Source organism: Paroedura picta, chromosome 8 (assembly GCF_049243985.1).
Source record: "Paroedura picta isolate Pp20150507F chromosome 8, Ppicta_v3.0, whole genome shotgun sequence".
NCBI classification, from domain to species: domain Eukaryota; kingdom Metazoa; phylum Chordata; class Lepidosauria; order Squamata; family Gekkonidae; genus Paroedura; species Paroedura picta.
This window is the reverse complement of record NC_135376.1, coordinates 80,327,857-80,352,631: the sequence shown is the minus strand read 5'-3', so window position 1 is coordinate 80,352,631 and position 24,775 is coordinate 80,327,857. Positions and strand designations below refer to the sequence as shown.

Sequence of the window (24,775 nt, the reverse complement as noted above, 5' to 3'; positions counted from 1 at the left end):
AATTGGTGTAGCTGAGAAGTACTATCAGCTGATGATGTTCATGCCGATCTTCACATGGTAAATAAAATGCACTTGGTTAGGAATAGTTGCTTAACAGTTGGTAGGGAAATTAATAGTTTGGCAATGGAACGGTCTAGAAAGATTATAGAATATTCTATTGTGACATTTTCAGGAAAACATTGGCCAAGTCTGAGAGAAATTAAGGCTGTGTTCTTCAAGAACTGCTCTGTTCAACATGGTGTGGTGGTTAAGAGAAGAGGACTCTAATCTTGTGAACAAGATTTGATTCCCCATTCCTCAACATGAAGTCTGCCGGGTGACCTTGGGTCATCCACAGTTCTCTCAGAACTCTCTCAACCCCACATACCTCACAAGCTGCCTGTTGCGGGGAGGGGAAGGGAAAGGCTATTGTAAGACCTTTGAGACTCCTTAGGATAAAGCAGGATATAAAAACCTTCTCTTCTCCAGACATTAATATGAGGGTAGTGATATTATTTTACCAGACAACCAGACACTGGAATGGAATTGCCAAAACAGCCAATCAGTCCTTCAAATTCTGTGGCAAAGAATTATCATATGGCATCATATGGCTTAATTGGATATTGTGACACAGTTTACTAATTTGCCATAATTCGCTTGTGCCTTATATCGGGGGTCATCAACCCCTGGTTCATGGACCAGTACTGGGCCGCAAAGGTTTCGGTACAGGGCCGCCGCCAGCCACGCCTGCCGCTTCCCCCCCCCTGCAGCAAGAAGCTTGGCAGGCCAGCGGACGCAAATGCGCATGCGCAGAGCTGCCATGCACGTATGTTTGCGCCCCTGGCAGATGTAAATGTGCATGTGAGGCAGCTCTGGGCATGCACGTTTGGTGGGGTGCAAACACACATATGCGGCAGCTTCCTGCATGCGCGTTTGCGCAGTGCTGCTGCGCATGTGTGTTTGCATGGTGCTGCTGCGCATGCACATTTGTGCCCTGCCGGTGGGTGCAAGCGCACATGTGTGGCAGTTCCGCGCATGCAAGTTTGCGCGACTCTGCTGCGCGTGCATGGTGCTGGGCCGCCAGCTCTCCCCCACCCCCGGAAACCAGGAAAAGGTTGGGGACCACTGCCTTATATCTCCATATTTATGATGGTTGTTCATTTAGTCTGAGGAAAAGTGCCTGCACTCGAAAGCTCATCCCTTGAAAGCTCATCCCTTGAAAGCTCATCCCTTTGTTGGTCTTAAAGGTGCTATTGGACTCTATTTTTGTTGTGCTACTTCAGACCAACACGGCTACCCACTTGAATCTATCCTCATGTAGTTAAAGTTATTTGACAGTGCATTCCTAATCTGGGTAGCCCAGGCTAGTCTGGGTGTAAACTGCACAGAGCTTTTATTCCAATCCCAGGTCGATTCAATCCCTGCCATCTACACAGAATGCAATTTCCATTTTGATTTAGGTCAATTTAAATTTTTCTTCTGCAGTAAGAAGGATTGATCCACAGTGACCCTACCTGTATTGTGCTATATCTTACAGCGCTTTTAATGCTCAATATTTCAAGATTCAGATTGGGAAAGCAGGCTGTTTTGAACCTCTGTGGTAGAGATGACCTGATTGGCCAAAGGTGGCCATGTGACAAGCTTGCCTTAAAGGAGAAGCCCCTAATTTCAAATCAATCTGAATTCAGCAGGATTGACAATGGAATAAACAAAGTAAGCGCCCAGATCTCATCAGATCTCTAAGCTAAGGAGGGTCAGCCCTAGTCAGTATTTGGATGGGAGAACACCAAGGATGTCCAAGGCTGTGACATGGAGGTAACCCACCACTGAAAGTCTCTTGCTTTGAAAACCCTTCAGGGGTCACCATAAGTCAGCTGTGACTTGAAGGCAAAAAAAGAAAAGAGTGAATATTCTGAATATTCTGAAACTCCAACAAGTAGAAAAGGTTTCATAATTAGAGTTTAACAAATACTTTAGTGGCTTCCTGGATAACGGCTAAAATTCCTAAGAATGTAATCCCCTGTCCTCGTTACAAGGACCAATTCAGATGGTGAATTCATTGCTGGCCAGTCTTGTTTTATAATATGATGCTGTATTCTTGTTTGAATCAGCTTCTGCATGTACATGGAGTGGGTCTGTGAGCCCTCTGCCAAGAGTAAGGGGCACTCCTAATCTTTTCTGAATAACTAAGAAGCTTAAAGAACAGGGAGGGGAAAGATAAAAGAAATAGTGTTTTACACAAGCCTTTGTTTGTCTTAATCCTATTGACATCTACACAAATGCCTCATCTGCTATGGAGATTTTTCACACTTTGGGATATAGCAATCAAGGTACAGATTCTCTCCTTCCCTGTCTGGAATAATAGGACCCAAGGAAATTGAGTGCGCTCCTTCCATTTTCCATTGTAAGTATTCATGACAAGGCTATACTGGAAGTGGAATTATACTGAGTCTCTTAACTACTGTGTATTTTCTACTTTGACCACTGGTGCTTACCATTGTCTGAGGCTTTCACATCGCCCACTACCTGGTCCTTTTATCAGGAGATGAAGGAGATAGAACCTGGGACCTCCTGCATGCCCAGCAGATGCTCTGCCACTGAGACATGTCCCCTCCTCAACCATTATCAGTTCTTTTGTGACCTTGGGAGACTGGCTTCAATTTTACTGAAATTGTAATCCTGCCTGCTGGACTGTTGGAATATGCAAGATGTGTAGCATTAATGATTCAAAAGGAGATGAAGAATAGCCAACAGGAGTCATGGAAGAAAATTTGTATTTAGCATAGTTAGATCAGGAGCTTCCGGATATTTTCCAACTAGTGCCCTGATTGGCTCATTGGAGTGTATTTCCTCCCAGCTAGCCTCCAGAACAAGCAGACTGAATGAATGCAGAAGACAGTTATACGGTTAGTTACCCCCCCTCTCCCTCCTCTCTCATTACAAAGTTGTTTCTCTTCATAATAAAACTAATGTATTCTTTAAGCAGCTTGGTGCTTTATGTCTCTTTACATATTTAAACTCTGCCAACACCGATGTGGGCTATAAGTAGAAGAGGAAGAAGAGTAGGTGTTTATAGCCTGCTTTGACTTCCCGAAGGAGTCTCAAAGTGGCTTACAATCACCTTCCCTTCCTCTCCCCATAATGGGTGCTTTGTGAGGTAGGTGTAGTTGAGAGAGCTCTGAAAGTACTGACCAGCCCAAGGTCACCCAGTAGGTTTCATGTCGAAGAGTGAGGAATCAAACCCAGTTCTCCAGATTAGAGTCTTCTGCTTTTAACCACTATAGATTTAATAACAGGAACCCAACCTCATTCAAGATGCTCTCCCCTGTCAATAATTCGGAAGGAATACAACCGTTCATTTACTGAGCAATAATTTACGACAGTATGCACACAACCCCTTGGTAATCTGGCCATCTGTCTCATCCTGCCAAACGGCAAGGAAAATGTGATTGCTGTCCCAGATTTCTAATCAGATCCAGAAGGTTGGCAATGTCGTCTTCAGCTCCTGGCAGAATAGTAACTTCAACCAGTTTATCAAGTGATTTTGCCAAAATTAAGATTAATTACCATTTGGATTTCCCTTCTCATTTTTAAAATTCTCATGTTCCTATAGCTCTATTCTAGTCACACCTCCAACCAAAGGAATTGTGTATGTGTGTCTAGGACACCTGGCAGGCAGGTAGATTGCATGCACGCACTCCTCCTCTCTGCCCATTTTGTCTCCACAATTTGTGGCCACATTTCAGCTTTGGTTCATGGACTCAAAAGGCCCTCATGTGGGGAGACCCAAGGCCTCAACTCAAAATCCAATACCTAAAGAGAGTTTTTTAAAAAGAAAAAAATATATACATTTAGTAGAGGCAAAAATATGACCGGGGAGGGGATAGCTACAAAAGGTTTCCAAATATCTAAAAATAAATCCATATACCAGGCTTTCTCAACCAGGCTTTCTCAACCAGGGTAGTCCATGGAAATCCTGGGGTGTTTTGATGACCATGGAATGTCATGGTCATATCAACCCACCGACCCCTCCAAAAATGGCCAAATGATGTGCCTGGAGAGGTGGGAAGGGGAGGGCCCTAGGTAGGCATGTACTCAGCTATGCTTCCCAAATATATTCTGCATGATTGCACCACTTCTGGAGTTTCTGGAAGCCTAAGGAATGTTCCAGGGGTTTCTCAATAGTAAAAAGATCAAGAAAGGCTGCTATATACAATTGTCATCTCTCTATGTCATGTGTTCAAATACTGAGAGTTCTAAGGTCCTCAATCCATTGATTTATCAGAGGTGGGCTTTTATCTTTCAAATACTGTAACATAAGTCTTTTAGCTGTAGTAAGTATATAGAGGGCTCATTCTGTTGGCCCTGGTTTGCCTCCAAGAGATTGGCAGGTAGAAATCAATTAGCACACAAATACAAAATTGATATGGGTAATGCCTTCTTCCCAGAAAATCCAAATGACTGAACAGACTCAAAATGTTGTCAAATCGCAGCTGAATAATGGTGATCCCACAGGATTTTCAAAGGAAGAGATTTGTGGGTGGAGCCTGGGTAGGACTTGGACCCGAGGGGGGTACAATGCCACAGACCAGCCATTTTTTTGGGGTGAACTGATCTATGCGGTCCGGGAATAAGCTGTAATTCCAGGGGTTCCCCTGGTCCTCCCTGGAGGCTGGCATCCCTGGTTCAAAGGGGGTTTGCCCTTGACTGCCTCTGCATAGCCACCCTAGACTTCTTTGATGGTCTCCCATCCAATTGCTAACTGGGGATGACCCTCTTAGCTTCCAAGATCTGATGGGATCAGGCTTAGCCTGGAATCTCCAGGTCAGAGAGAGGAAAAACTGCAAACTGCTGCATCCTATGAGACATCATGACAAGAATCTTAGTTTCTGTTGCGTGGGATGGTGTCCATCACTGGAGGTTTTGCTACCCGCAACCACAGGTTCTAGGGATGACCTGGGGGTCTCCTGGAATTATAGCTCATTCCAGGAGACAGAGATGGAGAAAATGGCTGCCTTTGAGGGTGGACTCCATAGCATTATACCTCACTGAGGTCTCTCCCTGCCCCAAATCCCACCCACTCCTGGCTCCACCCCCAAGGTATCCAGGTATTCCTCAATTTGAGGCTGGCCACCCTCACAGGTTCCTTGCAGACTCAGCCCCCCCCCCTTTGCCTCATTCTTTAATAATCCAGAGAAATAAGGCATTAAGCTGCTTGTCTCTCTCTCCAACCATGGGGGCCGGTCAAGAGGGTAGCAGCTTCAGATGCCTGCATTCTAGCAGCATCACCAGACAGGATCAAGGTCACCACAGGGAAGCAAAGAGCATTCCTCTGTGGAAAAAGATCCTGTCTGATGTCAGGGTCCTCCCAAAGATTGGAGTGCTGCGTAAATCTACAGCAGGGGAAGTCAACCTATGGCCCTCCAGATGTCCATGGACTACAATTCCCATGAGCCCCTGCTGGCATTCGCTGGCAGGGGCTCATGGGAACTGTAGTCCATGGACATCTGGAGGGCCATAGGTTGACTACCCCTGATCTACAGCATCCACAGGGATTGTTATTTGAGACGGTGTGAATTGTCATACACAAAAGCCCCCATACTACAAAGAAAGAATCCTGTAATGTGTTTCTCTTGTTTCCAAAGAGAAAATATTTCATAGGGGTAGGGTTGCAAGGGAAAACATTTTAGTGGGGCCCGAGAGGTCATCTTCCAACGACGCTGTTTTATCTGGGTCACATGACCTCTGTCATCTGGAGATCTATAAAGCCATGAGATGGCCCGCTGTCACCTGCATATTACACTGGTGGCCAATAGAACCTGGCAGCTCTACTGGACAGCTCTTGTTAAACAAATTTAAATGTGCCCAAAAACACTCACCAGTACTTATGAGGCTAGCTAAAGTGAAGAGAGTCGCTTCAAAATAACAACCACAGGAGAAACAGGTAAATCAAAACTCACCCGGGAGACCGCGGTAATACTGAACAACACATTAAAATGGTATTCATTGGGCAGATGTATCCATCCTTCAAAGAACAATTGAACAAATGAGGAAGGAATATCAGAGACAGTCCCTGCTTTCACACATATTCATTTGGTGCAGATATAAATAGCAGATATGGCTTTAATCTCTCGATAGCCTGGGCATGACACATGTACAGAACAAGCCAAAATCCCTTCCACCAGGCCTTGCTAGGTTCTCTAGATGTTGTCCCATTTTCTCTTGTCTGCCCTGCATCTTGCAGAGAGGAGGGTGCTTGAGGACTCCTGATGGATTTGCGATGACAAATGTAAACTTAGACTAAGGCCAACCCACACTGTTGTGGGGCAGTTCACAGGACAAGTGCCACATGACGGCCTACAGGCTTGCCAGGTATAGTTTCAGGAGACAATGCTACTTGCAGACGATCCTGAATTTTTCCAGTACAGAATGACAATTAACTGATCAGAAATGTGCATGATTTCTGTTTAGGGTTCCCAACTCTGTTGGAAAATTCCTGGAGGTTTTTTTTTTTTGGGTGGGGGGTGAAGCCTGGGGAGTGTGGTGTTTGGGGAAGCAGGGTATAACACTCCAGGGTTCACCTTCAAGACTACCATTTTCTCCAGGGGAATGGATCTCTGTTTATTGGGAGAACAGTGGTATTGCTGGGAGATATCCAGGCACCACCTGGAGGTTGGCGACCCTATGTTACTAGTTGCTGGTGACTACATATTTGCCTGAGATTTAACCTAGATCAGACAGAAATCACAGATCTCCATTGATGTTTAAGAACTGAATTATAGTCGCACACAGTCCTGATGGAGACTGGGGCTTTGTCAGGAGAGGAGTTTAGTCTTAATCTCAAACCCCTGCATGGTTGTGCGAATGGAAGCCGCTACGGAGCCGCTATTTCCCCCACAGGGGAGAAAAAGTTATTTAGGGACTCAATAGGTGCAACACCAAGCATCTGGTCTAATTGGCCCTGACAAGAATACCGGAATAATCTGAATCTTTAAACTTTTTTAGGAACACACACTGGAACAGAATTTTGTATGTACATCTAAAAATGAGATTTGTCAAGAGGTCCTCAGCTAAACTGACACGTCACTTGACTTTGTTATCCACTTCAGTTTTGTCAATCTTCTGTCCAGTCAGGAACTGCCAGATCCCCCCTCTGTAGTTCTCGTTCCCCAAGGCATAGATGAGAGCGTTCGCAGCTGGGGAAATCTTAGCCACGACAGCAGGAATCTATCGAGAAGCACATTGAAGAACAAGGGGTTAGGATCTGCCATGATCGTATTTCAAGGTTATCTTAAACAATTGAATTCTTAGAGATTGCGTAGAACTGAGGAGAGCAGCTCACTAAAAAAATGGAGGTCATATTTTGAACTGAGCAAAGTTTAGAGGGCCAGCAAAGAAGGTTGCCACTCTCCAGTTGGAACCTGAAATTCTCCTAGACTTACAATTTATTTCTAGACTATAGAGATCAATTTCTCTTGAGGAAAAAGACAGCTTCAGAGTGCAGACACTATGTATGATATACTATGCAGTCTAGGCAGAATTGAAATCCTAGAGTGGCATCACATCTCCATTGAAATCCTAGAGTGGCATCACATCTCCACTCAACTTCCTCCCCTCCCCACTCAGGTACTGCCCAAAAACCTCCAGGAATTTACCAAATCAGATTTGGAAACCCTGGACAGCAACATTGTGCCTTCTGACTTCCTAGACAAGGTTAGGCTTAGCATACACTTGAGGCACAATGAGGTGGAAGAATTCTGGGGCAGCCACAGAGGGCTGGTGCCCTTCAGTCTGCAGGCACAAGTCATTCCATTTTTTATTGCTCTCCTGTGTGGACATCCCCAGCAAATTAAATAATCTTCAAACGTCAGGGAGAAAGGTTCCAAACCTAACCCTTTGGCACTCTGTGCAAGTTTTTACCACTTACAGAAAATTATGAAGCAAGGGAAACTTTAAAATATGTCATGCCTTCCCTGCATTGTGAAGTGATATTGGATCGTACATTATGCCTTAATGTTATTTTCTTAGGTTGCATTCCGATGTCAGGATATAATATAGTCATCTTCAGCTCCATGTTTATTGTCCTGTCTAAAATAGTGATTGCCCAACATACTGGTTTATCGGAAAGTGCTAAGCTGGGATTCTAAACCACAGTTTGAACTTGCCCTGTTCAGTGTTTGTGTGAACTGTGGCTTGTTGCTACATTTGAACACTGAAATCGATGTTTTACATACCATCCGTATTTTGGGTGAGATGAAAGTCACATTTTCAATTGCAGCGTAGAAGCATAAAACCGAGTAAGGGCCCCAACAAATTACCAAAGATTTCACAGGCAAGCCAGTATTAAACTGGGAAGAAAGAACAAGGAATAAGGCATTCAATCCCTTTGACTCATATTTATGAACTAAGTTAGATGTCTCAAATAAATCGCATTTTGTACAGGGATAGCACATAATTTCCAGAAATAAATAATGCGTTGCCTCTTTAAGTTATGATAGAAGTTCTTCTACAGGAGAGCGATATTTTTATTTTGTACTTATTTACCTTACAAATAGCCCACCGTCCTCACTGGGGCTCAAGGTGGATTACATGGAGAGTCAATACAATCAACAGAACGGGACATTGAATAAACAATGGCTGTAGGATTAGGATTCTAGAACTAAAGTCCAGCAAGAGAATAGAAGCAAAGCAGTATTGATATGACTCAATAGGATCAGGCCTCCTGACGGTGCCTGGGCTTTGGTCACTGTAGGGTAGAACGCTGGACAGGATAGCCGTTGGCCTGATCCAACACGGTCTCATGTTCTCAAAACAATGTCTGAAGTTCTGCACCGTGACTCTGAATGAATCGCACTTACCCTGCGTTGTCCAGTTTTCTTGAACTTGTGATCTATCGATTGGTAGGCTGTTAACATGATGAAAACTGGGATCACAAAATTGAAAAAGGCCAGAGGAATAAGATACGTGACATAATTTCTGAAACAAGAATGAAGAACCAATGCTGAATTTTAAATAACAAATCCACAACTTGTTTAGAAAAAATTATAACGGCAGCATTAACACTAACCATGAGCCATCTTGAACAGATATCTGGAGAGGCAGAGCACTAATATGATGGAATGAAATTAAAGTACTATATAGGGCCATCAGACACACAAAAAATCTATTAAATTAAATCTAGAAAAATACCCCTTAAGTAGAGATGCCAGTCTTACAGTGAGACCAGAGAATCCCCTGGAATGACAGCTCAGCTCCAGGAACAAATATCCCTGGGGGGGGGAAGGATACCTTGGAGGGTGGTCTCTACAGCATTGTACCTACTGGGGTCCCCATCCTCCACAGGCTCCACTCTCAAATCTCTAGGAGTTTACCAACTTGAAGCTGGCAAGTGACAACTCTATCCCCCACCCACCACCAGCAGCCAGGGGGACTTGGCATGACTCATGACTCACATACCATATCTGTTACATGTATTTCAAATTACTTGGATTTCTAGCCTACTAGTCTAATTGATTAAGGATGTGACAGTATTACAAACTTCTAGCCATCTTGCACATTTCCAGATATGGTTTAAAATATAACAGGGAGAACTGGCAATATAAACAATGAGTAGGAAGCAAGGGATCTAAGTAGTTGTGTGTTAAGTGCTTGGCAGGGGTGCCAGGGATGGTTTCCAGGTCCAAGGTGGTAGGGATGACTCTTTAGTGCTGCTTGGAGGGTTAGCCCTTGATATAAAGGAGTTGGGTTTAGACTAGCAGGTTCTCATGCCTCAAGGCCATGGGTCAAATGTACTAAACAATGCAAAACATGTATGCTATGGATCACTCCAAATTTTCATTGTTTGGACCACACCACGTGAACAAGGCATGAAGCTGGACCCTCAGCAAGTGGCTATTGGGTGCTAACAGAACAAATGTGAGATAAGAATCAGACCTATCTTGGTTGGAACCATGACAAGTTTACCCTTGGCCTAATCCCTTGGAGTTGTAAAGCATTTTCCCCGCTGCAGGGGGTTCACCCAACTGTTGGCAGTCCATTTTTTTGCATTACAAAACCAATCCATGACTTCCACAAGAAGAGTATCTCCTCAATGGGGGAAAAAAGAAGTTTTGTTCAATGCAGCAGTCATGAGCTTTCCAGGAGTCCAGAATCACTTTTGCTTCTTTGTGTCCATCTGAGGACTGAGAGTGCTCCACACATCAGTGTACATCAGAGTCCCCACAAAGTCAGAGGGTGCTGATCCAATGCCAGGTAGTGAAGGGCTTCCTGAAGTACAGGAAGGAGAAGATGAAGCTGACAAATATTCGGAGCATCACCACCAGCGTGACAGTCAGGGAGGCACTCTTGGTGGTCAAGATGAAGGTACCCTATATGTGAATGTATTGAGTGATGGAATTCATGATGAGGTAGAACCACATGATTGGGTAAACTCAAGCCCAGCATTGGGACTTGGAACAGTTCATACTGGTTGAAGAGCACTGCATCCCTGGAGATGTCAGGAGCCAGGAGAAGGAAGCCAGGGACTTGCAGTGCATGATTGTAAGACAATGCTTCTTTTGAATGTTGGCCAAACCAGTTATACAGCATCTCCTGGAAGACCTAGGAAATACTGGGAGGGTGAAGGTCAGCACCGTGATACCTAGCAGCCTCTATAAGAAAGCAGAGATGCTGTCTTCATCTTTACTTCTGCTCGAATTGGTACTCACTTGCTTTGCAGATATGAAGGTGCAGATGATGATACCTACAGACACTAGGGCTATGGAGGTGGATTTGTAGACATTATTTTTCAAAACAATGATGCCCAGGGCTGTGCTGGCTATCAAAGACCCTGATCTAAATATCATGTGCAGCGGCATTGCAGTGGTCAAGTTGAGGGTGTAGTTGTTCACCGCACTGACTGTGAAGAACATGGTCACCCCTGACCAAGTAGAAACAGATTGGTATAACAGGCTGTTTCCTTCCGAAGGGTGGCAATGTGTCATCAACTCAAACTGCTCAGTTCTAGTCCTTTCCCTAAGTTGCTTGTAGAAACAACTGCTGGTTCTTTCTTTCTTTTAAGATGTTGATCTTAAAAAAAAAATCCCACCCTTCCTCCAAGGAGGTAGAAAAAATGGTTATATCCTCCATTTTATAACCTGGTAGGCCAGGCTGACAGAGGGAGTGACTGGTCCAAGGACCTCACTTGGTGGGTGGGGATTTAGTTTCCCCAATCATTGTCTAATCTGCTTATTATTTGCTACATCATACTGCCTGTCAGAAAGAGGAGCAGAACTTATTCCACTGAGTCAAGGTATTGATTGGACTTTCCTCTGTTCCCATCTCCTCCAGAAGTAAGGAAGATTTTGGGAATGGTGATGACTACAGTTATCTCTTCAGCTTCCTGTGGATCCAGCTGCTGCAGCCGCCACCACAGTTCTTTATACCCCCAGTTGTTGACATCTGGCATGCCAGCTATTGCACTTCCCTGGTGAGGTGATGTTAATACTCATTCTTCATAGTGTTTGGAGAGATTTAGTTTAGTGGAGGAGCACCTGCTATGCATGAAGGAGCCAAGTTCAACCCTCAGTATTACCAGTCATAAGATTAGGTTTAAGATTAAGATTAACCTTTACCTGAGAGTATGGAGAGCTTCTGCCAGTCAGAGTAGATCAGAGTGGGGATCCCCCCCCCAAAAAAAATGGCTGCCTCAGAAAGTAGACCTAAATACAATAACTCCCCCTGACATCTCCTGGGAAGAAGGAAGGGGAAACTGAACCACACTCAAAGTCAGGTACTGACTAGTCCTCCTCATCCTCCAGGGGGAACCTTTGTCATCTGAATGAGGGAATCCAGTAACAAGCCCAGCCTTACCATGGATCCACCCACTTGGGTACCATATTGAAGAACTCTGGAGTAGACAGTACTAACTATGACAGAATAATGGTCTGAATGCAAGGCAGTATCACGTGTTTATTTGTAGGCTGTAGTGCAGCTGCCATGGGAAATATACATTTCTTTGCGAAGTTTCATTTGACTGGTTGCTCCTCTCCTTACAGGAAGCCATAACGCTATTTAAATGGATCAGTGATGAGCACCAAGTGCGTCTTACCTGTCTCCCTTGGTGTAGTCCAGTGTACAACATGTTCTGAGGGGTTCGTAGTCATATTCGCCCCACCCCAGAAGCGGCATCGCAGACCAAAAGGCCGCAAACAGCCACACAAAGATTGCCATGGGGATGACCGAGTTCCACTGGAGCTTACTTCCTGCAAAGAGTAGAAAAGGGTTTTTCCCCCCAATGTGGAATGGGGTTCATCCCCCTCCCTGAAATGACAAGCATATTTCAGATCTGATCTCAGAAGATCTGGGATTTGTTTGATGGTGCTTACAAGATGGCATGAGGAATTTACGTTCCATCACATTGGCGGTGGGTCAAAAGTATTACTGAAAGCAATATAGGTAACACACAGCTCTTATTTTTTATCTATTTACATTCATTTCAATGGGAGTCAATAGAAATATTTTCTCCATGGATTAGATGTCACCTGATGATCTTCTGTCATCTTTTTTCACTTTCGGAATAGTCTATGACAGCAATTGCGAGAGAGAAGTAGCTGAATTAATCTTGAAAGAAGCAGTACTTCAAGACAACCAGGTGGCCATTGAACACTCCTCTACCTTTTTACTATGACTGAGGAGCATCCTTCTTCACAGAATGTTTCTGCCTTCCCCCCCACAAGAGCAAAAAAAAATCCAAAATGGAGAAGGAACCAAAGAGTATTCTTAAAAAGGCACAAAAATGTTAAGGATAAACTGGAGAATATTCACAGGAGAAGCCAGTGATGGCCTTCAGATTTGGTCATCTTTGTGCTTGTGTGAGGATTACCCTTTTCTAATCACAAGTGGACTCCCTTTTATTCTTTAGATGGAGGACAGAATCCTTTTTAAGTCTCATCAGAATGATTTAAGCATACCTTTAAATTTTCCTGTTGGCACCCAAGAGATTCCAAAATAGTTGACCGGATTGTGCCTACTATCAATGATGAACCATAAAACACAAACATCTTCCAAAAATATTACTATGGAATTATTATTTCCATATCCCCATGACCTGGATGACCCAGACTAGCCTAAACTTGTCAGATCTCAAAACACTAAGCCGGATCAGTCTTGATTAGTACTTGGATGGAAGACCACCAAAGGACACCATGATTTCTATGCAGAGATATGCAACAGCAAACCACATCCTGAATATCTCTTGCCTTGAAAGTTGGCCATTACTTTCCACTGCCATCACCATTTCCATATAATTTTTGCACTTACACATATGTTCCACTTAATATTTCTGGTAAGGCCTAGGAGGAGGAGTGTGTCTCATGGCTTAACTGCCACTCAGCACTTAACACCCACTCAGGGTGGCTATCCCATCCCCAAGTGCCTCCTCCTCCAACCAGCTTGCCTGTCTCTACAGCAGCCAGCCAATTGCCTTCCATCCCCCATCCCTGACCCCCCCCTCTTTCCACTTCCCTCTGAGGCTTGGAGGCTGCAGTTCCCTGCCCCGTGAGAGCTGCCCCTGCCAGTGAGTTCCCTAACAGCTGCCTTCAGCCTTTCTATGTCCTGGGGGAAGGGAGAAGCCAGCCACAGAGTTCTTCCACCCCACCCCCATTCTAGCACCCATTGTATTCCTGAACACAATGGGCTTGACCTCTAGTTCCTAAATAATCAAAGAACAGATCAGGCAGGAATACCTACTGGTGCAGTAATGATGATATCGGTCCCAGGCAACTGCCGCTGCAGAGCTCATGCTGGTCAGAGACATTAGAAATCCATGAAACCCATGCATCTGACAACCATCAGAGCCATAGGGCCAATGTCTGTAAAGATGCAGATGAAAACAGTTGAGCCTATAGAACCTAGGTGTTGTGAGTCAGCTAGCTGTCTCAACTTCTGAGGATGAGGAGATGGAAGAATCAGGACCTGCACCTCTGAAATGCCCACCTGAGCAGCCAGCAAAAGAAGCCTCAGGGGATGTGGACTGCATTCTAGTAAGAGACAAAGTGATAGAAACCAGCTTGTATCTCACCTCTGGTGTCTCCTGAGCTGGCAGAGTGTCAGAGATGGAGGGAGAGATTAACAGCTCAGGGGAGACGAAGGAATGCTCATGTGGTATGGTGTCAAGGTACATGGGCCCCAGGTGCAAGCACTTCGGGGGATAACTCCTGAAGCTACTTTTGTGGCTGTTTAGCAGGTTGCACTTAAGCAGAACGGTGACTATTCTTCCTTGTGGGAGCATCTGAGCATCAACCCCACCCATCGCCTTGCTCTCAGTTCCCGCCTCAACATCAGGCTGTGGCTTGGATGCGACTTTGATTTATTACCCTTGCCTTTGTGTGTACCAGAGACTGTGTCAGCAACCACAAGGCCAAGCAAAGCCTGATAAACCATAGGTGCTTGTGCAGCAGCAGCCATCTCCAGCCAAAACTGCCAGGAGATCCATGATGGGAGGATGCTGGGGGCTCAAGCTAGGGTTCATCAGCAAGCCACGGCAGCCCCATGTGGCTGCTACAGCCAAAGATCAAAGGCTGACAGGTAATCTGGAGAGAGATTTGACCTCAGAGAGTTGGATTCAGTGGCGATGGGCCACGGCAGTTTGTGTAGAATTTGGCATGCAATAAAATAAAGTTTGAATGCCTGATTTGCAAATTGTGTAAAACCAGCAGCGGGGAGTTAACAGGAGAAAGAGAAAGGTCCAGGCCATATCACTGGCATTGCACAAGAAGTGACATCATCATGCCAGTGACTTCTATGTAACACCTGGTATTAGGGCCAAAACTCTATGGCAAAACTGGTGTCTAGCATAGAGTTTTTGCCCAAATACCAGAGCTTCACCCAGAAGTCACAGGTATGATGAAATCATTTCCTACACGATGCTGGCAGCATGGCCTAGGCCTTCCTCTTCCTCTTCCTACTGGTAAGTTCCCCCACTAGTGAGTTTATTAGTGGCGGGGGGGGCAAGGCCTAGAGAACCCCTGCCTCTGGGGGAGAGGCATCTGGCAACCCTAATACATGATCATAATCCCACATATAGATAGCAGGGTTTTCCATCAGAATCACAGGCACTTATATATGTATGGGTAAAACAGAAGTCCCAGCTACCTTAGAAAACTAGAGAAAGCAGCAATGAATGCGTTGATGCAGATTCCACAGTCAGATAATGCAAGATTGAAAACCAGGAAGTTCCCAGGAGTTCGAATCTCTCTGATTTTGTAGAAAGAGATTATTGTCAAGCCATTCAGACAGAACCCAAGTAATGCTGCAAAAAATACAAAAAAAAAAGTGCATGTATTGATTTATTCCAAGAGGTATTTTGTACGGAGCCAAATAAAACAGTTTAAAAAACAATCAGTATAGACCGCTTTATTATACTACAATCGTTGTTCTGCATTGAATATAGTCTGTTGAAAAACTATGTTGCAATACTCTCTGCATGTAACAGTTGATAGCCCTGCCCCCTGTAGTGTTGCTAACTCCGCTTTGTTCTCTAATGCAGTCACTAATCTGCATAACTAAGGAGCTTCTCTGCATGACTAATAGGTCATCTGAGAGAAATGAATCGGTGAAAAGCCTCTTTCAGAAACAACACTTAAAAAACAAAGCACCAAAGAGGCAGTTCACCATGCAGAGGAAATCAGTTTTGTACAGTAAATTCCCTCTCTTGTGCAGCGATCAGAAAAACAATGATGTATTTAATGAGTTTTCATCAACTTTTCCATAATGCAGAAGAGGTGTGGACTCCCAGTTTGTTTCCAGACCAAATTCAAGGTGCTGATCTTTAAAGCTGGTTTGGGTCCAGCATATCTTAAGGACCCCCTACTCCTGAACGACCCCACCTGACCACAACAATAATCTTTTGAGGTCTTTGGTTGCTTCTGTCATCTGAGGCTACATGGGTAGCAACCTGCGAAAGGGCCTTCTCAGTCATGGCCTCAAAAGCAAGGAACTCCCTCCCCAGGGATATTCATCTGTCTTTTTCTCTCATCTTCTGCCGGACAGTGAGAACTTCTTTCTTACATCTAGCCGTCCTTCAATGACCTATCCTTCTTGGCCAGTGTTCTAATTGCTGATTACATGTTTTTATATATGTAGACTCAATGAGTATAAATTAACTCCCTGTTTCTGGCATGGAGGGGGGAGGGGATGGAGCAGCATAGGCCTGCCCTGGCTCTGTTTCTTCAGTCTCCCATTGGTGAAGAAGAGCAAATTGGTAGCCAGCTCAAAGTGCAAGTATGGCTCTGTTCACAAATCATCTGAAAATATTTCTGTGCCGTCACTTCCTGTGATGTGGGAGTGGTCTGGTGATGTCATATCTAGTAGAAGTATCTGGGTGGTGTCATTTCTGGTGACATGTGACTTCCAGGGGTATGGCAGAAAGGTGTGGCCTGCTGGCATCACTTCTGGGATTTCTCAAAGCCCAAAGAATGCTTCAGGGGTTTCTCAACTGTAAAAAGGTTGAGAAAGGCACTAGACAATTATTTTAGAGGTTTTAAAATGTTTTAAATTGATAGTCACTTTGGTGGACCTTGTGAGGGCAAAAAGTTGGGATACAAATTTTGCAAATCAATAAATACAATAATAAAACAGAAAGATTGCTTTTCTTTTTTTAATTACACAGAATTCTGTCGGAATAGTTAAGATTGACTGGTAGTTCAAACTGATAGGCAGTGATTGAAGTCAATAGATTTTGAAGGGCATGGCTCTCATTAGCACTGTAGTCAATTAACTCCGCAGCTAATGAGGAGTATGAAATCTGGAGTCTTCACTTCTAAAGCAATTGTTCAGTCTGTTAGGACATTTCACGTGTGTGGCCCAGTCCATTCCATTTGCTGCTGTTTTTTTTTTTTTTTTGCTGTCAGGTGGCAGCTGACTTCTGGTGACCCCATAAGGTTTCCAAAGCAAGAGGTGTTCAGAGGTGGTTCGCCATAGCCTGCCCCCATTTTATGACCCTCACATTCCTTAAATGGTTGACCCTGCTTAGCTTCTGAAATCTGACACAATCAGAGTAGCCTGGGCTATACAGGTCATGGCATCCATTCCCTATCCATAAGTAAGTCTGGGTATCCATAACTACTCCATAAGTAAGTACTGACTCCCAGGCTTGTGTGCATAGGACTGCAACCCAATCTTATGCTCACCTACTCAGAAGTAAGCTCCATTGAATTCTGCAAGGCTTATTCCTAAGGTGGTGTGTCTGGACCTTCACCCCTGCATGGCCTTTAGAGGCCTTCCACTTTTGTCCTGGAACTGCACCCAGGGCTCTTTGCAGATGGCCATGAAAGGATTCAAGGCATGGTGTAAGCAGTGCTGAACCCTCATGGATCTCAGTGGGTCATTGAAGCCCCACTGTGTGAGGGGAAACGGGTCGGAACTTAATAGGGATTCACTAGGCTTCACTCTGTGCAAAGAACTCCAGTGATTGGCCTTGGTCATATGTGGCTCATTTCCCCTACAAAAGGATAATCCCACACCCACAGTGATGAAAGGCAGCCATTGTCTACCCCCTTCCTCGCTTGAGCCTAAACCCATCCTTTCCCCCTCCTGACCCAAGGATCAAAAACCTCTCCTTGTATTCTGAAATGAGACCAAATAATTTAAACTGTCATAAATCCAAGCATGCCTCGAGACAAGTAATTATGGAACATTAGTTTGCGTAAAAACAAGAGCAATATCTTGTCTTCAGTCTAGGCCAAATTAAAGACTTGATTCTGTTGATCTCGGTTAGAGAGCTTTAAGATTTTAGCTGTCTTGCTAATATCAGTGGGGACTCCATGTGCTTAACACTGGCAGGGCTAAGGTTTTAGTTTTCAGCTTTAATCAGAATTGTAATTAAATATCAGTGTGCTTTACGAAGGAGAGCCACGTGATTTTCTGCTTGAAAGTAAGGTAGTATGATGGTCACAGAATGCTCCCCCTCCCTGCTTCTTTCATCCTCCCTTCTGCCCTTGGCTGTAATGCATGCAACATAGGGCTGCCCTTGAATGTGGCGACCTGAATATTGGTTGAAGTCACATTATTCTGATTTTGAGATCTTAGCACTGCTTGCCCAGTTGTTTCAAGGTTCAGTGCACTATCCTATTTCATACTTTCAAAGCCTTTCACGATCTGGGATTCAATGGTGGACAAAGAATTAGAAGAAGCTGTGTTTGTGCCCTGCTTTTTACAATGCAAAGATGTCTCAAGGTGGCTTACAATCCTTCCTTTCCCCACAGCAGATACCCTGTGAGGTTGCACAATAAAAGTCCAGTAGCACCTTTAAGACCAACAAAGATTTATTCAAGGCGTGAGCGTTCGAGTGCAAGCACTCTTCGTCAGACTAAGAACTGACCATCATAACAGTGAGAATATATAAGCAAAAGTTAATCTTGTTACATTGGTAAACTGTGTCACAGCATCCAAACACAGCCACATGATAGCTCTCTGACAAACCAGCCAATCCTGTGAGGTAGGTGAGGCTGAGAGAGCTCTGAAAGTACTGTGACTGGCTCAAGGTCACCTATCTGGCTGCATGCGGAGGAGTAGGGAATCAAACACAGTTCTCCACATTAGAGGCAGCTGCTCTTAACCACTGTACCAAGCTGGCTCTAAAGGGTGACTTGTATAAAGGCCTGTATAAGAGATTTGGTCTTCCCTTTCCATTCCCCTCTATAAACATCTCATTTTCATTCCTTCCTCTAAGCAAAGTAGAGCAGTCATGACTCACTCGTCTTGAAACTTTTCTGTGGCCGCCCTATGGAGACTTTGGGGGAGGGGGCCTAAAATGTAAACATCTTCTACTTCTGTCTTCTGCCAGACCTCATTCTTTTAATGGGAGGTGTTGGGGACTGAACCTGGGGTTCTCTACATGTAAAGCACTGAGCTGCAGCCCCTCTTCAAATGCTACTGGCTAAATTAAAAAAACCTGTATGGAAAATAAGTGAGAATACTCATTGTTGATAATGCAAGACTATAAAACTGGAAGATTAGGAATAAAAGTATGTTTGCAAAACAGATCCGTGAACAGCTGAAGGTTTGCATTAGGTGGGAGGCAAAGTGGTGAACATTTAAGAGAGGGTGAAAGAGCAGTTAGGGAACTTTTCTGGATTGATTTTGAACACACATCAGCATACACATGAAACAGTCGTATACTTAGGTGACCAGATTGTCCCACTTTTGGAGGGACATCTGGGGGTATCTGGCAAATTGTACTTACGTTGAAATGTAAAAATATATATTACAATACTATTTTTGCATTCTATGCGTTCTATGAAACTTTTTGTTGCTCCATATCGACCAAATTTTTAATCAAGACCCCCCCCTCCCCGGTCAATGGTGTCCCACTTTACTAATGTTAAAATCTGGTCACCTTATCTTATACTGAATCAGGCACTGGGTCCCTCAAAGTCAGTATTGTTTACTCAGACTGGTAGCAGCTCTCCAGTGTCTCAGGCAGAGGTTTTTTACATCACTTCCCACCTGGCCTTTTTAAGTGGAGATGTTGCGGACCGAATCTTGAACCTTTTGCCTGCCAAGCAGATGCTCTGCTGAACTACAGCCCCTCCCTCTCATTTGTCGAACACGCTTCCATTCTAGTACTACTGTTTAACTCTCAGGTAGATCAAGACAATACATCCACCTGGACTGAATTGAGATCTAGGTTTCCCGTATCATTACCAGGGCTGATTTCTCCACACCCAGTCTCCCTCATATCACACCTAATCCAATGACACCTGCTATTGTCATTTGCCTGCTATTCTGATACAGCATCTGAAATCACTCTTCTCTCTAAGGCATAAGGACAGATAGACTCACATCCTAGATGTATCTGAAGAAATGAGCAATGACTCATGCAAGCTCCTACCTCACCACAAATTTTGTTAGCCTGGAATCTTGCTCTTTTCTACCACCTCTCAGATGTATATCTTGCCTCTGGCAAACCCTGGATTTTTCCTGACAAACCCACAGGTGTCTAAACACTGCTTTATACAACTTGTTTATCAGTTTGTACGAAGACGGGCAAAACGGAAAACGGAGAGACCTGACCACACTATATAGAGCAAGTAATCAGAACTAACAGTAGGAATCTCACTTCCAGAAGGGCAGTGGAATAAATGGGGGGAAAACATTTTAAAAGCCTTCAGTCCCTGAATCCTTCAGACAGCAAACTTCCCCTGCATTGTCTCAGACAGCTAGTTACATAAATGACATTGCAAGCAACCTCTGCTCTGTTTTCCAAATGCACATTCAACATTGCATAACCATAGTAACCACAGGTACCGTGAAGCCTATAGCAAATGTTCTTCGTTGTGGCTGTTGTTCAGTCTTTTCAATGTTTTGAGTTGTTGCCGGCTACAGTTCAGTGCGAGGAACACAACACCCAAGAGGCAATCCGACTGATCCCATCTCTACTTACCCTCTGCCATCATCACTGTGCCAAAGCCCAACACCTCAATTTCGGTGAACCCTTCGGGGAGAGGGGGTGACACTGCCATCTTTGTAAAAGAAAGGGCAGGTGAGCCTCACTAGCAAACATTCGGTGGCTTTCTCTCCCTGTCTATCTTTTGGCTGGATCTCTGACTCTGCCCAAAGCTCTGGAGGAGCTGCCTTCTTAAAGGGCCAGTTCTTGTGTGGACACAGGCCAATCATGAGCATGAACTGGATCAAAAATTCCATGAGTACAGCAAATGACAGCAGCCGCTGGGTATAGCTTTTGAAGTTGCATTGCTCACAGGGAGAAAAGGAATGGGGGGGGGGGAGAAATGCTTCCCTCTCTCTCTTTGGTCTTAACAACAGGTGCTTTGTGCAGTTGAAAATGTCCATTTCCATTTCGTGTTTATATGGCTTTAAACTTGCTATCTGGATAAATATTTTCAAAATTGACATGCAGGGTAGCCAGCCTGAAGATAGACTAGAGATCTCCTGGGATGACAACTGAGTTTCAGATGACCAAGATCAATTCCCCTGGAGAAAATGGCTGCTTCCGGAGGGTGGAATGACGTTTTATTGACGTTTTATTATTGTCCAAGGGTTCAGGGTGGCTCACAGCATATCAACAATAAAATCATAAATTAACATTTAGCATTTTAAAAATCCTATTAACACATTAAAACCAAACAAAATCTTCCACCTTCTTTCTGGTAGATGGGAAGGGGGTGCAATGCATGGTTATTAAGAATTTCTGGATGGCATAGAGATGTTTGTTGAGTTGGTTCGGGAGGCCAGTGATTGAGGGCGTTGTCTTTATCGGCCTTGACCGTGGGCCTGCTAGAACAACTCAGGCTTACAGGCCCTGCAGAACCGGTTCTGGTCCCGCAAGCCCCTGATCTCACTTGGTAGAGTGTTCCCCCAGGCCAGTACCAGGGCTGGCTCTGGTTGTTACAATAAAAGTAGCCCATAATGGAAGGGTGCCTCACACAGAGACACCTTCATGCACAGAAGCCCATGACTGAACTCTGAGCAGGTTAGTACATGCAGAAACCAGTCTGACAAAGACTGATTATGTGTGTGTGTGTTGTATTGATCCCTCCACACTTTGGCATCCTTTCCACTCCTGATGCTGTCTTTGCTGTTTGGACCCAAGACAGGGGCAGTTTTTCCCTAATCTCCCCCCCTCCCCAGAACTTGGTGTATGTATGTTTTTGCTTTTGTTGTTTTGAATGTACCCTAATATTTTCCTCCAAATAAATCCCCTTGAGTGTAAGCTTAATGGTCATTTTCATTTAAGAAGGGTTTCTCCCTGGGAACAGACCCTGTAAAAAATGGCAGAAAAGATCTTACATTTCCCAGCCTCTTGCTATATTCATGGTTCCCCATGAGTCCCTTTGAGGGATCCAGTTTGGGTAACAATTGAGACCAATTTGGGACCATGGACAATGATCCTCTGTCGTCCCCTTCTTCTTTTGCCCCCAATCGCTCCCAGCATTAGGCTCTTCTCGAGGGAGTCCTTCCTTCTCATGAGGTGGCCAAAGTATTTGAGTTTCAAATCTTTAATAAAAGTTATTAAAAATATTGCGGGGCATTAGTAATGGGCCAGTCTCCAGGTAGGACCTGGAGACCACTCCTAAGTTACAACTGATCATCAGACTACAGAGATCCATTCCCTTGGGAAAGAAGTCTGCACTGCACGGCGGACATAATAATAACAGTAACAACAACTTTATTTTTATAACCTACGCTTTCTGGCTCAGGGGCTTCATACCTCCTCTGAGGTCCATCCTTCCCCCCCCCCCACAGGTTCTACTCTCAAATTTCCAGGTGCTAGCCGCCCTACTAAGCATGCTTCCAACAGTTATTAATTAATTACTTATTTATTTATTTATTTGTCACACAACATGTGTAGTGTAGCCAAGAAATCCTATGGATTATCTGGCAGCTAGGCAAGAGATGTTCAGAGATGGTTTGCCATTGCCTGCCTCTGTGTGCTGACCCCTAGTGTTCCTTGGTGGTATGACCCCAAGTATTCCTTGAGAACTGCTACTCAAATCCTAGGAGGTCTCCCATCCAAATACTAGCTGTGGTCAACCCTACTTAGTTTCTGAGATCTGAGGAGGCTGGGCTTTGCTGGGCTATCCAGGTCAGGTCCATGCTTCCAATCTCTCCTTCTCGCTAAATCTCAGTGTTTTTCTCAATCTTTCTCAGTCTCAATTCTCTCATAATCCATCTTGTCAGCTCTTGTAATGAATAGGGTTGTCAGCTCTGGGTTGGGAAATACCTGGAGATTTTGTGGGTGGAGCCTGGGGAGAGAAGGGGAGGGACCTCAGAAGATTATAATGCCATAGAGTCCTCCTTCCAAAAGCAGCCACTTTCTCCAGGAGAATTGATCTCTGTTGCCTGGAGATCAGTTATAACCCCAAGGAGATCTCTAATCAACAACTGAAGGTTGGCAGCCCTAATTTCTCAAGTAGGTCACAATCATAAAATAAAAATAAAATATGGAGGGGGATTAAAATATTTAAAAGATTCAAATAAATAGATAATCTGATCTCATACCGCTTACAACTTTAAAAGCCATACCACCATTTCAATAGATGCCTGGAAATATAATGAAAACCACTGGAGATCTCTGAGCACTGGTGAAATAAGCTCGCTTTTGCAAATGTTGGGAGAACTAGCAGGTTGCCAAACTCTGGATCACAAGACTTTTCAGGGGCAGCCCCATGCACATCACATTACAGTAGTCTAGGCAGGAGGGTACTAATGGATAACTGTAGCAAAATCCTTTCTCAACAACAATTGGACCTGGCAGAGCAAACTAAGTTGGCTTGAGCAACTATAAGCCATGAGGTGCATAATGCCACCCTGAAACTGTGAATCTAAAGTCTTAGGGGAAGTACAAGTCAGTATTGTACAAACAACCTCCGTTCACAGTAATATCACCTCCACCATAAGTATAGCCCATCTATCTGGATTCAACTTCAATACATCAGCTTCCATCCATTCCCATTAGTGACACCAGGCACCTGCTCAGCATATCCATGGCCTTACCTGACCTAAAGAAAAAGGAGAAAGAATCGGGGATCATTTGCCTATTGATGTCATCTCATCCCATATCTTCTAACAAATTCTCCCATGGGTTTTGTGTAGAAATTAAAGCAGGAAAATAAACAGGGGCAGCAGAACACGAATGCCACAGTAGAGAACAATGGTCCACCAGCAACTTCTTTAGGTAGGAATGGATCCATTAGCACACAGTGCTCCAAATCCGCATCCTGCTAGGTGATCCATAAGAATATTATGGTCTATATTATCAGAAGACACTAAGAAGTAGGTGGTATTCCCATATCTTTCTACTGATGGATGTAGGTCATCTACACCCTGACTTGGATGGCCTTGCTACCACAATCTCATCAGATCTTGGAAGCTAAGCAGGGTTGGCCATGACTGGTACTTGGATAGGAAGCCACCAAGAAAGACCAGGGTTGCTACAGAGACAGACAATGCCATCCAGCTCTGTTTGTCTCTTGCCATAAAACCCCCCTGGGGTTGCCACAAGTTGACTCGACAGCACTTTATGGAGAAAATGAGAGAGATTACAGCACAATCCTAAAATCACTTTCCTGAGAATTATTATTTCAGGAATAAGAAGAGGTGATTCCTTCATTGGAATCTACCCCTCCCCCCAGCTTACCTTCTACAAGCAAGGTGGTACCAATGCTAAATACCTCCAATTCGGTGAAGCCTTCTGGAACAGCACAGGTGGAAGTAACCATAGTTGTAACAAAGAGGCCTCCACTATTGAATGTTCCACCTGTGTGTCGTCTTCACTCTGAATCGCCAACCTTTCTTCCAGGAGTCTGAGATGGTTAGCTACCTTCCTAACGGGACAGTCCACATGCAGACACATGGAAGGTCTTATATAAAAGCGTTGGGGCTTTAGTTTTAATGTGGCAATCCCTCCAAGAATGCCATTAAGGAGTCAACAAAAGAATTCCCCCACCGCTCTCTGTGCAAATCGTATTTGCGAAATCATGGCAAAGAAAAAGCTTTTATTTCCTTTACAACAGGGCCTTTGTGGAGACGTCTAAGAAGCCCACCCAGTTAATTAGGCAACACTGAGAAGCAATTTTTAAATGCTGGAATGAAAGTGGGGGGGGGGGTGTTAGTAATTGGGGAATGGCCCAAGATAACATTATTGAACATCCATGGAGGGGAAGCATTGCAAGTTGTCCCTAGAAATCCTTGGGGTTTGGGGGAGGGTGCTGAGCATGGAGAGAAATCTTCTGAGTTTCTCCAGAAATTCAAAACTGTTTCCTGAATTGCATCCGAATGACCTTAATGTTGCCAGCTT

The 24,775-nt window shown here is 44.4% G+C and overlaps 1 protein-coding gene and 1 pseudogene across 2 annotated transcripts; both read right to left on the bottom strand.

Annotated features, from left to right (window-relative positions):
• Positions 1 to 5,966: 5,966 nt before the first annotated feature.
• Positions 5,967 to 24,307, bottom strand: RGR (retinal G protein coupled receptor). 2 transcript variants are annotated; one of them, XM_077347878.1, is made up of 7 exons: positions 20,402 to 20,570; positions 15,112 to 15,268; positions 13,708 to 13,829; positions 12,068 to 12,221; positions 8,838 to 8,955; positions 8,214 to 8,327; positions 5,967 to 7,206 (listed from the first exon to the last, which is right to left on the bottom strand). In XM_077347878.1, the coding sequence occupies exons 1-7, from the start codon at positions 20,478 to 20,480 to the stop codon at positions 7,063 to 7,065; spliced, it is 888 nt and encodes a 295-aa protein (XP_077203993.1). In that variant the 5' UTR covers positions 20,481 to 20,570; the 3' UTR covers positions 5,967 to 7,062. The 2 variants fall into 2 exon arrangements, with proteins under 2 accessions (XP_077203993.1, XP_077203992.1); XM_077347877.1 differs by lacking the exon at positions 20,402 to 20,570 and adding an exon at positions 24,116 to 24,307 and having other exon boundaries at positions 5,968 to 7,206.
• LOC143842728 (nucleotide sugar transporter SLC35B4 pseudogene) lies at positions 10,130 to 10,938 on the bottom strand (annotated as a pseudogene).
• Positions 24,308 to 24,775: the final 468 nt, after the last annotated feature.

Excerpts from the sequence above, each read along its gene's own strand:
- RGR (XM_077347877.1), bottom strand. The coding sequence starts at position 24,197 with ATGGTTACTTCCACCTGTGCTGTTCCAGAAGGCTTCACCGAATTGGAG. Across the intron at positions 15,269-24,115 it reads TACCACCTTGCTTGTAGAAG|CATTACTTGGGTTCTGTCTG; the intron begins GTAAGCTGGGGG and ends TATTTTTTGCAG. Across the intron at positions 12,222-13,707 it reads ATATCATCATTACTGCACCA|GAAGTAAGCTCCAGTGGAAC; the intron begins GTAGGTATTCCT and ends TACTCTTTGCAG.